The sequence below is a fragment of the Schistocerca americana genome, chromosome 2 (assembly GCF_021461395.2).
Source record: "Schistocerca americana isolate TAMUIC-IGC-003095 chromosome 2, iqSchAmer2.1, whole genome shotgun sequence".
Taxonomy (NCBI): domain Eukaryota; kingdom Metazoa; phylum Arthropoda; class Insecta; order Orthoptera; family Acrididae; genus Schistocerca; species Schistocerca americana.
In genome coordinates, this window is record NC_060120.1 from 175,183,582 (window position 1) to 175,198,339 (window position 14,758).

Here is a 14,758-nt window from a genome sequence, read left to right on the forward strand (position 1 = left end):
ACATCAGTGTGGACCTCGTCACCCCACTTCCCCTCTATCAAAGCAAGTGGTATCTCCTAACTATGGTGGACTCCTTCACTTGCTGGCCGGAGGCAATGATTGTCATGAACATCACTGCCAAGACTGTCACTACTGCCTTCGTTGAGACCTGGGTGGCACGCTACGGGTATCCCAGTCACAGGACAACTGACCATGGCTGCCAGTTTGGCTGCATGTTGTTCACGCATGTCACCAGACTGTGTAGCATTCAATTATACAGGACAACAAGCTACAGTCCAGTGTCAAATGGCATGGTTGAATGCTCCACAGGACTCTGAAAGCTGCCCTCACTTGCCACAATACTTCATCGGCAGAGGCACTCCCAATGGCGCTGCTCAGCCTGCAAGCAATGCCGAAGGAGGAGATCGACGCATCACCTGTTGACATCATTTATGGGCAGCCTCTGACAATCCTGGGTGAGTTTCTAGATGTAGTACCACACCCACATGACACCATAGCACCCTCTCAGGCAGAATGTCTGTGTACTCATATGGCTGGCCTCCGAGCTCATGCTCCAATGTGGCACAGCACTGGGAAGGTTTTCGTGCACATCTACCAGCACTTCTCCATGCACTTCATGTTGCGTAACGATGTGGTACAGCAACTTCTCGGCCACCCTACTCCGGATCGCACTGCATGATTGCCCGAGGAGGAAAAAGACTAGACATCAAGTGCAACAGAAAGCCATCTACAGTCTCAAACGACCGCATCAAGTCAGCTTACATCTTGCCCTCTCCAGCAGCCACACACTTTCTCAACCTGGCAAAAGATCTGACAACAGAGGACATTCCTGCCACCGGCAGTCAAACAGAGCCCGCACCCATAGCCACCGGTGATGCACAGCTGCAGCCTGCTGTCATTGTGCCACCGCATCCGCCTCCCACCACTGCCCAAGCAGCTAGCACTGCCACTCAGACTCTGCCCACCACAACCACCAGTGGAGTATGTCACACATGCCAGCTGCTGCATCTGATTCAAACGGCCATGCTCCATCGTCAACATCCCAAGCCGCCCAAAACAGCAAACATGAGCCCCAGCTGCAGTACGCCATTAAATCTGGCATTCATGAGCTGCCATCTGCTGTAGAGACACTATCTACAGCTGGCCACGCCTTCAGCTGGTAGCTCCAGTTGAGTTCCAGACAACTTCTTTAGTGTCCGTCACGGCTCCTGGACCTGTGTTCGCATCCCTGTGCCTCTGCCGTGTTGGGCATTGGAGCCGGATTGATGGCTGCACCAAATACCGTATTCGTATTGCTATCAAGCTCCAGGTCCCACAATCTGCACCGCCGGGCTTGTTTGTAACAGCTCCAGAACCTGCATTTGGGTCACGATGACAATACTCACATATACTCTTCAGGCCTCCGTTGTCACAAGTGTTGAGGCCGAATTGAGTGCTGCACTGTGCTTCCACAACTGGAGCTAGTGCCTGTCCCCTGTTCTACATGGAAGAATTTGTGTGACATCTCAACCGGCATGCACCAACCATTACATCTGGAGAAATTCCAGCACAGTGCCTTTGACCATGTCCATGTCCATATACTCTTCAGGCCTCCATTGTCCCAAGTGTTGAAGCCGAATTGAGTGCTGCACTGTGCTTCCACAACTGAGTCAGTCAGCAAACTTGTGGGACAGTGAAATGCATGAAACACTTGGACTTATCATTCTCGATGCCACTCTGAACAATTTAAATAGTGAATTTTGTCCTACTGTAGTGCATTAACTGTAGCACTAGTGAATACACTGGCTTGTTACTAAGATATTATTGCATTGGCCTTCGAGGTGTCTACCCAAGTGTCTCGCAGCCCCATGCCTATGCCACACATTGCTATTGACAGTTCGTACGCAGTATGTGCTGCTGCCACTATCACTAGCTGACAGCGCGAGGACATGCACACGGTGCAATCTCCTGTCCGGTGCACTGATGTCACGGGCCTCTGCCCTTCCACCACCAACCGACCCACCACCACCACACCCACACTCTTACCACACAGCAAGCAAACTTTAAACATTCACGTGCCACAGGCCAATATCACCACTTTTTTTGCAGCTATGGAGCCCCGCTCTCCGATGGGGGGTCTGTGTGGTGGCTGCACTGCAGAAATGCATGAACAGTGTAATTGTGGCACAGCTGACAAAAGCAACCATTGCCCAGCAACTGCACGCATGCAACTTTTCTGTTACCCCAAATTTCAGCAATGGTGCATCATGCACCAGCCACCAAGGGACAAAGTAGGCAGACAGCGCGAGCTGGTCAATGCGATGCAACACACTTCTCCGACCTTTCTCACTGCAGACCACTTGGGTCAAGCTAACGTGACTTCCTACAAATGCGTGCACACTAGGTTCTCTGCATTTGCTTATTTCATGGCATGCATCGATGCTTTTCATCCTGCCCGGCCTTTGTCTTGTGTTTTCCACGCAGTCGTGCCGGAGTGTATACCCTCCAGGATTGGTGATCAGGCTGTACCACCAGTGCAATGTGCCTGTATGGACGGACATTAATGATAAAAGTTGTTTGTACCATCTTGCAAGCTATGGAAAAATAAATGTGTGTCACTGACAAAAATGACTTATCAGTCAGTGGTAGTGTTGCAGTTTTCAGCGGAACGACAAATGCAGCATAAACACATACATCCAGTATTTCAGGCCACCAACTCTGTAACTTTTTTTATACTTCATTTTCTCAGTGTGCTAAAAGTATGTTTGCAAGAGAAATAAATCATAATTTACTTGACTTCCTGACCCACCAAAAGTAGCAGTTCTGTCCAATACAATTTTGCAGTAGATATCTTGGTTACTGTCAATCTCTGGACACCTCATGCTTCAGAGACATACAAGGACCTCCCTTCCAACCAAGAAAATTCTGTGAAATCATTGGATTGACAGAAACACGGACTGACCTTCCACTTCTGAGATCCTTGAACACATATATGAAGGACTAATGCCAAATGAGGGTGGTATAATACATATTGAGTAAGATTTTATCCAGAATTGCTTTTTTTTAAACTACCTGTTGCAGAATGGTGAGAGAATATAATGGCTGCTAACACCAGTGCCAGAAAATTTTTACATAGAGATGTCAAAGATACAGATGTGTCAATTACCCATACAAGTTAAAGTGACAAATGTTAAAGAATACATTATGTTGAGAATCATATGAATTACACAATTACCAATACAGTAAAACCTCATTTATACATCTTTGAAGGGGGATGATAAAATAAATGTACAAGTGAGATTAACATTAAAATGAAACTTTTTAATGTATTTCTATTAAACCCAAGTGCATGCAAACAGAAGGTACGTATATTGTACAGTAGTAGGTACAGTAGTTCAGACAGGCTTATGCTTAAATTATGAACAATTTGTTTAGGCCTAAAGAATGAATCAATTACAGTTGTTGTTTGGAAGCAATACTGCATTCTTAAATCAAGTTTTCACGTGCAACCTCTAATGTTTCTTGATCTTACGTAACATTGTGTTACTTCGAGTGCAGTAAGTGCTTCTGGCAGACTGTGAGGGTCCACAGATTCACCATCCGATTCTTTGGATTCCTCAGAACTATTAATTTCAGCTGATAGTGGCATTACTTCTTTAATTATTTCATGCTGATTTTGTGTGCAACACATGGCAGTATCAGCATCACAATCAACAAAATCATAAAAATCAGTTCCATTTGAAATATGAGCCCAGTCATTGTCTTTTGGTATATTGAAATCTACATGAAAATGTTCACATTTTTCGTGTCAGCTTGAGATTCATCAGTTTTCGAAAGCACTTGCATGTTGTGTTTGGCTTCAATTGATCCCAAGCAGCTCTTACATACTGCATTACTTAGATAAGTAAAAAATAAATAAATAAAAATAAAAACTACATATAAGTATCTGTGCTGAATTTAATTTAATTTATAGATCTATTCTACAAATTTTAGTGAAATTTAGAGGGAACTGACAGGGAATGATATATACATATATGTGTACTGTATGAGTAAAGAGTGTCCTAACCTACAAAGCAATTCTTTTGTTTACCTGCAACACGTCCTGTTTAGCATCTTCCTTCCCACTGTCAAGATGTGAGACAACAAATTGAACCAGCATTATCCTGTACTTTGCTTTTGTGGCAGCAATGATGCCCAAGTCCAGAGGTTGAACATGGCTTGTGCAGTTTGCTGGAAAAAATGCCATTTTTATGTTGCTGAACTGTAGTGCCAGAGAATGAGCCTAACAATTGTCTAGAAGCAAAAGTATTTTCCTCCTCTCACAATTCATGCAAGCATTAAGCTTATCGAGGCGAGTCTTAAAGAGGTTTGCAGTTATCCATGCCTTCTTGTTTGATTCATACTCAATGGGATATGACTTTACACCCTTGAAATACCGAGGCTTCGCTGACTTGCCAGTCATTAGTTGACAGAGTTTATCAGAGCCATATGAATTTATGGTAAAGAGTACTGTCACTCTTTGCTTGTTTCTCTTTCTCCCAATGCTGGGATCATCTTTAAATGCCAATTTTTTGTCTAGCAACAAGTTAAAAAATGTCCTGCTTCATCTGCGTTGTAAATATCTTTCAGACTGTATTTTGCAATTATACTTGGGAGATAACACTCTTTCCAACATTCTACACTGACGTTAAACACAACGTTAGCCTCCCACAAACTCTGCTGCCAGTAATGCCACATCATACTTTGAAGCACTGTAACCAAGCAGAAGAAGCATTAAAGTTTTCAACATTTAACTTTTTTGTGAATTATAAAGCCTTTTCTACCAGTATTGTGCCTGAAATAGGTACAATATCTGCACACTGTTGCTGAAAACAAGTCCGTAGAAGTTCTCCACATCTGCAAACTTTCCACCCTGGATAAGCTTTTGTAGTGGTTGGGTCGAAAAAAACTGCTTGAGAGTTAGGAACGAGTTATTAGGGGAAATAAATTGGACTGTAAACATAACTATACATTTTTAATGAGGTCAGTTCTTGAGGTAGTACATCATCATCATCATCATCATCATCATCATTAGTATTCTGCCGAAAGTCAGGTTTTCACGTGGTAGTTCTCCAGGCTGTCCGGTCTTCTGCCATCCTCTTCAGGTCTGAATAATTTCCTCTTCCCTTTATGTCGTCTGTCATCTTGTATCTCCTTCTTCCTCTCAGTCTTCTCCCACAAATCAATCCTTCCAAAGCATCTGCTAGCAAGCACTCCCCTCTCAATGAATGTCCCAATCAGTTCTTTTTTCTTTCTCTTACAACCTTCAGCAGACATCTTCTCTCACCAACCCTTTCCAATACTCTTTCATTACTCACTCTTTCCATCCAGCTTATTCTTCCATTCTCCTCCACATCCACATCTCAAATTCTTCTAACCTTTTTTCATACTCTTGTCTCAGTGTCCATGTTTCTGCCCCATATAGTGCCACACTCCAGACAAAACTTTTTCCAAGCCTTTTCCTTAGACCTTTATCTAATTTTACCACATAAGAGTCTCCTCTTTCAGTTGAATGCCTCCTTCACTTTGGCAATTCGAGTTTTCACCTCCTGGTGACATCTCAAGTCTTCAGTTATTGTGCTTCCAAGATATTTAAATGCACTTACTTGGCTAATGGTAGGTTGTCCTATTTTAATATTGGACAGTCTGCGTCTTGTACTGCTGACCATACTCTTTGTTTTTGCTGTGTTTATTTGCATCCCATATTCCACACAAGCTTCATTCAGATCTTTCAGCATGTTATTCACTGTCCGCTCACTTTCTGCCACTAATACCATGTCATCAGCAAATCTTATACATTCTATTCTCTTTCCACCAATACATATTCCTCTTTTCCCACCTAAGCCTTTCGCAATAATCTCTTCAAGGTATGCATTAAACAACAGTGGGGAAAGATCACAACCTTGTCTAACACCTCACCCAATGCTTCTTTCTTCTGACATTTCAGTTCCAATCCTTATCCTTACTTTCTAGAGTAAATGTAGAGTCTGTATCAGTTGTCTCTCTTTCCAATCTACTCCTTTCCTCTTCAAAATATCCATCAACTTGTTCCACTGAACTCTGTCAAAAGCCTTTTCTAAATCTATAAAAAAAAGCAAAGATTTCTCTACCTTTTTCCATATATCTTTCCACTATAGCTCTTAACAGGCCAATAGAATCTCTTGTTCCTTTTCCTCTTCTAAATCCGAACTGCTCCTCTGCAATCCCTCTATCCGGTTTGCCATATAGCCTTCTATTCAGCACTCTCAGCAACACTTTAGCTGCATGAGAAATTAGACTGATGGTCCTATGCTCTTCACATATTTTAGCATTTCAATTTTTCTCTATTGGTATCATAACTGTGGCGAGGAAGTCCTCAGGCCATTCCCCTTTGTCATATATGTGATTACAGAGGTAGACTATTTCTTTTCTTGACTTGTTTCCCAGACTCTTCAACAGTTCTGCTGGCAAATCATCAATACCTTCCTATTCTTCATCTCTGTCAGTACCTTTTCTACTTCTGCTTCCAAGATGGTGAATCCCTTTCCATCTTCTGGCACATCTTGCTCCTCTTCAACCTTAATTTCGCTTTGTATTTCATCCCCCTTATACAGACATTCAATATATCCTTGCCATCTGTTCAAAACCTCCTGTGGTTCTCCTGCTAGAGTACCATCCGCTCTTTCTATTTCCATGTTATTCCTCTTCCTTTTACATTCAAAAACTATCTCACTAGCCACTCTATACATCATTTCATACTTTCCCCTCTTTCTCCATTCTCTCTATTTTGTCGCATTTCTGTTTCATCCATTTTTCCTTTGCTTCTTCAGTTTCTCTTCTTAATTCATTATTCAGTTTCTGTACCTCTTTATGCCTTCTTCAGTTTCTACATTTTTCCACTTTCTCTGCTCTTCCATCTTTTTCAACATGTTTTCTGTTATCCATTCTTTTTTGGTACTTTGGGATACTCTAATTCCTAGTACTTCTTTGGCAGAGTCCATGAGTCCTCCCCTCATTTTTATCCATTTGTCATTAACATTTTCATCAACACTACCTCTTTCCCATTTTTCCATAAATTTGTTTTCCAAATCTGATGGCTTTCCTACCTCTCTGAGTCTTTCTGTGTTTAGTCTTTCTTTTGCTTTACCTCTCCAGACTTTTTTCACCTTCACTTGTATGTCTCCCACTACTAGATTGTGGTGTGAATTTATATCCACTCCTGGATGAGCTTTGGCATTCTTCAAACAGTTCCTAAACCATTTTTGTATTAGGATGTGGTCCATCTGATATATTTCCCTATTCAAATTTGATATCTATGTGCAATGTCTCCTTTTGTGGTGTTCAAATAATGTGTTACCCACTGCTAATGAATTTTCTTCACAGAAATTAATTAGTCATTCACATCTCTCATTTCTTATTCCTAATCCAAATTTTTTCTACTGTATCTTCATCTCTTCCTTCACCCACCACTACATTCCAGTCCCATATGATGATAATGCAGGCATTCCTGTTTTCTTTCTTGATGAGGTCTTGCATTTTCTCATAATATTCTTCCACTTCCACATCTCTATGCTGGCTGGTTGGCATATATACCTGTATTAACACCAAACCTTTTGAACTAGCCTTCAGTCATATCATCATCAGTCTTCCATCAATATATTGTTCCTTTGATTACCTTATTTTTCAGCTTTTGCCCTATCAATATTCCTACACTGTTTTCACCATTCTAGATTTCCCTTGAACAAAAGAGCTTATAATCTCCACTTTCTATCTCCCCATTTTCTCCCCATCTCATTTCACACAAACCAAGGTCATCTAATACGTTCCTTTTCATCTCCTGTTTTGCATTCTCTAACTTTCCTGCTTGCAGTAGTGTCCTCACATTCCATGTTCCAACCTTTATCTTTCCTTCCTTCACTCCCCCAAGTACATAATAAAACAAGAAAACTAAACTCAAGTTCAAAAGTAATTCTTGAAGTAAATTCTAATATGTAATTTACAGTAATTTGGTAGCCTGTAGATAGTATTTTTACTTATACTGTACTACTGTAACAAACAGAGCAAAAAACATTCATCCATAATGATTTTGATTAGGGATGAGTCATGTGTAGATTCCAGTTACATGAGTCCAAGTATCACCAGTTCTCTAGGAATCGCCTACTGTGGGAATCACCGGGCATTGATTCTTTGTTACTAAATCTTTATGTTAGTGTACTCATTTTATCTTCACAATGGTGCAGTCATACAAAAGTTGATGAAGAAAGTAGCAGAACAGAAAACTACAGTCTGTCTCAAATGTCAGTACATCTGACAATAGATTTTTTTTTGTTTTCTCACTAAAAACAGGTCAACGTTTAAGAATACATTTATTATCAAGAAACACATGCCAGCTGTTTAACACATTCAGTAATAATTTTGCTATCAATAATCATTCTTCAGTAATATTCAGAGATTTGACACAGATTATGAAGAGTGTTACATTACAAAGCTATGACCAGAGGAGCTGTTCAACACATGCTCTCTCTCTCTCTCTCTCTCTCTCTCTCTCTCTCTCTCTCTCTCTGAATCTGTCTGTCTGCTGTCTGTGTATTGGGGATGGGGGTGGGGGGGGGGGGGGGGGGGGGGAGGGGGGGGTTTACATTCTAGCAGTAAAAACTTTAGAAAGTAGCTTTTTATGAATGCAACTGTTTTGGCCAAATTTCTTGGAAAATTCCGATTTATAAATGTTCTGCCCACTGGGCATTTGCTCTGCCCACATCACTAGGTGCAGGGGCATACACATCTGCTTTTTAATTTGTGGAATTTCTAACTGGCTGAGTTATGGTCCTTTTCCTCTGTGTGTAAGACTTGCACACCTACTACATATTTGTGGTTGAAGGTAAAGGGTTTCTCTTTGCTTTTGTATATCCCTCAGACAATAGGTAATTGCTTATTCAATGCAAAAGACAAACAACCAGCTATCACAAAAAGTGAGTTTATAAGAGAATAGGCACATAAACCCAGTTAACAAATCTTCTGGAGTTATGCAGTAAACAGTCAAACTACTTATTCACAACAACAGACTGAAATCTGCTTGGGCTGATGAGAATATGAGAAATTATAGTATTCTGCACTTTAAACATTTTTTTTACCTCCAGGTTTACCATAGGGAAATAATACTATCATTCTGTTTATTACTTGTCTAAAGAGATATGGCTCTTGCCTTGTTAACTTGTAATCTGCTAAGGAGATATTATAACTCCTCTTGCAATATATTGACTTCAGTTGAAAGGATCCATTTCAAACCATTTGGAACTCCCAAAGACAAAAAGAAATCAATGAGTTACACTTGTTGTGTCCACAACATGAGAGTTTCAGAGACACTTAAGACTCAATTATTTCGATCTGCTGCAATTGTAACCTACCTGGAACGCTACACCACCGTTTATCAGCACAATGGCCCACTTTCTACTCAGTGCCTAACCGATGCTGGTCATAAACACCTTAATCCTGTCACTCTAGAAGAAATTCAGAAAATCATCATGTCTCTAAAAAGTAAGAACTCTGCAGAGGTTGATAATATATCTAGTAATTTATTGAAATATTCTTGTGTGTGGATAAGGGACATTCTCTGTCATATTTTCAATGCTTCCCTTCAGAAAGGTGTTGTTCCCAGTAGACTTAAGTATGCCATTGTGAAGCCCCTGTACAAAAAGGGCGATAAAGCTGAACTTACTAACTATTGACCTCTCTCTTTGCTGACAGCTTTCTCCAAAATTCTAGAAAAGCTAATACATGTAAGAATTACTAATCATCTTATGAAGAATGGAGTTCTCAGCAAGAGCCAATTTGGCTTTCAAAAGGGCCGTTCAACAGACGATTCAGTCTATGCACTTGCAAATGAAGTCCTAGAAACCATTAATGAAAAAAATGCTAGCACTAGTGTCTTCTGTGATTTATCCAAAGCGTTTGACTGTGTTGATCACCAGATTCTCTTGCAAAAAGCAAAATTCATAGGAATAAGTGGTGTTGCAGGCAACTGACTGTAGTCGTACCTCCAAGACAGAAAACAAAAAGTTGTCTTGAATAGCTCAGGTGGAGTATGTGACATTTCCTCACATTCTGAATGGAGTTCCATTACATGTGGAGTGCCTCAGGGTTCAATTCTTGGGCCGCTATTATTCCTGATTTTTATAAATGATCTACCATCATGTACAAGCCTGTCGTGTAAATTTACATTATTTGCTGATGATACCACAATTTTTATGAGCAATAGAACAGATAGTAATCTTGAGGAACTCATTAATCGCATACTCTCAGATGTGGTTCAAGGTGAATGGTCTCTCATTAAATTCCAGTAAGACCAGCTTTATTCAGTCCTGTACAAAAACAGAAAAGGAGAGTGAGATAAGTGTGACATGTGGTAATCAGCCAATAGAAAGAATGGAAACAGCAAAATTTCTTGGAGTGCACATTGACAAGAAAATCTACTGGTCTTCACGTATTATAGATCTCTGTAAGAGGCTTAGCTCTGTTGCACATGCTTGTCACTACATGTGTTGAATCTAACACTGCAAAAGTGGCATACTATGGCTATTATCACTCACTCATTGAATACGGCACTATTTTTTGGGGCAACCAGCCATTAGCAAGGAAAGTGTTCATAGCACAGTAGCGAGCATTAAGAATTATATGTGGATTGTGCCCAAGAGACTCGTGTAGAAATAGCTTTCAAAAACTTAAAATATACACAACTACATGCCAATATATTTTTTCTCTCATGTGTTTTGTTTGTAAAAATATAGACATATTTCAACCAAACAGTAATTATCATGAGCATAACACATGGAGGAAGAATGACAGACAGTGAGCATAGAAATTTGAGCTTGGCGCAAAAGGATGTCCACTACACTGGAACAAAATTCTTCAATGCTCTTCCTCCTGAAATAAAGACAGAGATTCATAACAAGAGTAAGTTTAGGGAAACACTAAAAATATTTCTGCTAGAAAAAGCTTTTTACAGTCTAGATGAATTTTTACCTAAATAAACTGTAAAATTTTAATATTATGTAATACAAGTTGACATAATGCCACTAAGAATGTTATTTAATTTGAGCTCTGTATCTGTTATCTGTAGTGCGTTAATGATTCTAAGAAAATATGTATTTTCTTTTTTCTGTATTGCTGCTCAAAGAATTTACTGTATAAATTTTTATATAATTATGTACTTGAATGTCTGTATACGCTATAAGACTGTCATATTGTATTTGTAAAAAACTGACTCTTTCCACGTCCTCGTGAACCCAACACAACTGGACCCATGGAACACGAAATAAAATCAAATCAAATCACTGAACTGGCTTTACTGCCACACCCATGCACTATGCTCAATGCAAGATGTGTTTGTAATGAAATACTATAGGAAGCTATTACAATTTAAAAAAACTACCCATTTCTGCAATCAGAAAATTGTGTGTTGTCCTTATACAGTCTGTTTCCACTTGTAGTTATGTATGAACATGTTTAAAGATACTAAGCTGTATAACTTCCTTGTAGGATTACTTTGCTCAAAGTAGAGCATCATTCTAGGGTTATTTTCTTATAACATAGCCTATCATATCATAAATTATTGTAGATATGGTGGCAGTATTCTGAGGTATAAACTGAATAGTATGATGAATTATGTCTGCAAATGCACCATTCATTCTGTAAGATCCAATAGCAGCACATAATTCAAGGTCATATAGCTGGATCACCTGTCTCTGAGTGCAGTAAGTACATTTGGGAGCCATTAGATTGTTTTCGTTCCATAGACCCAAAAAATGAGATGATTCTCATGGGTGTGGAACATGTCAGAAAGTATAACATAAAAACACAAAACATTCAAATATAATACTTGCTACCCTGATCATTTGTCAGGAGATAGTCAAAATAGGTTAATACAATGCAGTAAACTGGAACAGCTAATATTTACAGAATTAACACGCTGTCAGAATGAAACACTGTTATGCACTATTAATAAATTTATCATACACAAAATACCTAATCTTGACTGTTGTGGCCAAGTGTTCTCAAAACTGAAATCTAACAGATATTTTTACTTAAGCTGGCTTAACAGCCTCTGTTAAGATATTCATCTATGGAGTAGGAGTTGCCTATCAAAAAGTCTTTCAAACTCTGTTTAAACCATGCTTTACCTGAAACCAAGTTTTTAATGGTTGCTGGCAATTTATTGAATGTGTGTTCCTGAATATTGAACCCCTTTTTGGACCAAGGTAAGTGATTTTAGGTCTTTGTGTAGATCGTTCTTGTTCCTAGCATTGATATGGGTTGGAAATACAGATGTAATACTTGCAACAAATTTCATTAAGGAATGAATATACTGAGAAGCAGTGGTTAGAATACAAAGTTCCTTGAACAGGTTTCTACAAGATGTTCTTGAATTTACACCACAAATGATTCTTATCACATGCTTTTGCACCCTGAAAACTTTTGCTCAGTTTGATGAGTTGCCCCAGAATATGATCCCATATGACATAATAGAATGAAAGTAACCAAAGTATTCAAGTTTTTTTTTTTATCTCCTACATCTGACATCATTCTCGTGACAGATACGGACTTTTTTAGGCACTTAAGCAATTCTGTGGTATGCCCTTCCCAACTGAATTTATTATCGAGTTGTAGTCCCAGAAATTTAACACTGTCCACCTCTTCGATCTGCATGTCTTCATATGTTATACTCATGCTGGAAGGAAGAGAAAGTGTCTCCAAAAACCATTCACAACAGGAAAATAAGTAGTCAACATCACACTGATGTGATAGCATGTAATTTTGACAGCCTAACAGGCATTATGGAAATTATGAACATGCTCAAAATTGAGATCCGACCAGCCTGTTATGGCTTCTGCAAAAAAGCAGGTCAAAAGGGTATTGAGCCAGCAGAGCAGTGTACGACAGAAGCTGCCAAAGACACCCACAGGACCACCACTGCCACAAAGAAGACGGAGGAGGACCTGATCTGGAAGGATTGCAGTATGGTCTAGGGACTGTTGACTAGACGTGAATTTAACTTAACTACAAAAACTGTAACCCAAACCTTCGAAAATGTTTTTCTCAAAACAGCATTTTTGACATTGGCAGGAAACATAAGCTGACAGTGGTACCAGCATTCTGAATTTTATTCTCTATCAGCATATATAGTCGTTCTGTATGTCTTCAAAAGTCTATTTTCAGTGGACACTTTTGTCTCGATTTTATGGGTGAAGAAAATGGCATTTGTTTCAACATGTCATCACTTTGTTAGAACTTTATATTTTGCAGTTATCCTATGTATGTTGACAGGAAGTATATTGAAAATTGCTTATACAAAATTATCTTGTTATAGGTCCAAAAGAAGAACTTTGTGAATTCCCGCTGATGACCAGTATGCCAGAGATCCTTCTACCTGATATAGCACTTACAGGGAGTGTGCAGTGTGTACCAAAAAATGATTCCTTAAAGAAAAAAGTGTAAGAAATGAAACTAATCATCAGATCTAACATTAATTTTTAATTTACTTGGAAAAAAATCCATGAAAAATGGTTACTTTTACTGCATTCAAAGAAGTCTATATCCTTAATACAGTATGAGCTTTTATTCAGTAACAAAACATTTTGCACTATTGCAATACAGTAACAAGAATACTGAACAATAGAATTTAGAAAGCATTCTTGGATAGTGCCCATGTGCCATGTGCATGTATACCAATGGGTCTAAATACAGGGAATCCATTGGCTCTGCCTTTATAAATATTAAAAATAAGAAGAGTGAACTAGTTTGCCTGCCAAAAGAGGCATCAATTTACACCACCAAACTCCTAGTCATTGAATGGGCACAAAAGTAGTGGATGGCCATAGCAACTACCCATATTGTAACACTTAAGGAGACACTCTACATGGTTCAAATATTAACATCAATTGGTGAGGACAAAAAGAGTTATTGTTGTTGTTGTTGTGGTCTTCAGTCCTGAGACTGGTTTGATGCAGCTCTCCATGCTACTCTATCCTGTGCAAGCTTCTTCATCTCCCAGTACCTACTGCAACCTACATCCTTCTGAATCTGCTTAGTGTATTCATCTCTTGGTCTCCCTCTACGATTTTTACCCTCCACGCTGCCCTCCAATGCTAAATTTGTGATCCCTTGATGCCTCAAAACATGTCCTACCAACCGATCCCTTCTTCTAGTCAAGTTGTGCCACAAACTTCTCTTCTCCCCAATCCTATTCAATACCTCCTCATTAGTTACGTGATCTACCCACCTTATCTTCAGCATTCTTCTGTAGCACCACATTTCGAAAGCTTCTATTCTCTTCTTGTCCAAACTGGTTATCGTCCATGTTTCACTTCCATACATGGCTACACTCCATACAAATACTTTCAGAAACGACTTCCTGACAATTAAATCTATACTCGATGTTAACAAATTTCTCTTCTTCAGAAACGATTTCCTTGCCATTGCTAGTCTACATTTTATATCCTCTCTACATCGACCATCATCAGTTATTTTACTCCCTAAATAGCAAAACTCCTTTACTACTTTAAGTGTCTCATTACCTAATCTAATCCCCTCAGCATCACCCGATTTAATTTGACTACATTCCATTATCCTCGTTTTGCTTTTGTTGATGTTCATCTTATATCCTCCTTTCAAGACACTGTCCATTCCGTTCAACTGCTCTTCCAAGTCCTTTGCTGTCTGTGACAGAATTACAATGTCATCGGCGAACCTCAAAGTTTTTACTTCT

At 39.4% G+C, this 14,758-nt stretch overlaps 1 protein-coding gene across 2 annotated transcripts in view; it reads left to right on the forward strand.

The window, feature by feature from the left end:
* Window positions 1-13,526, forward strand: part of LOC124595762 (soluble calcium-activated nucleotidase 1) — a 69,344-nt gene extending 55,818 nt beyond the window's left edge. Inside the window, exons 6-7 of one of the 2 annotated variants that reach the window (XM_047134640.1) lie at window positions 310-455; window positions 13,361-13,526. In XM_047134640.1, coding sequence (XP_046990596.1) covers window positions 310-455; window positions 13,361-13,488 — 274 coding nt within the window. In that variant the 3' untranslated portion in view covers window positions 13,489-13,526. Of the gene's footprint in view, window positions 1-309; window positions 456-13,360 lie in introns of those variants that run through there. The other variant, XM_047134641.1, reaches the window with a different exon arrangement.
* Window positions 13,527-14,758: the final 1,232 nt, after the last annotated feature.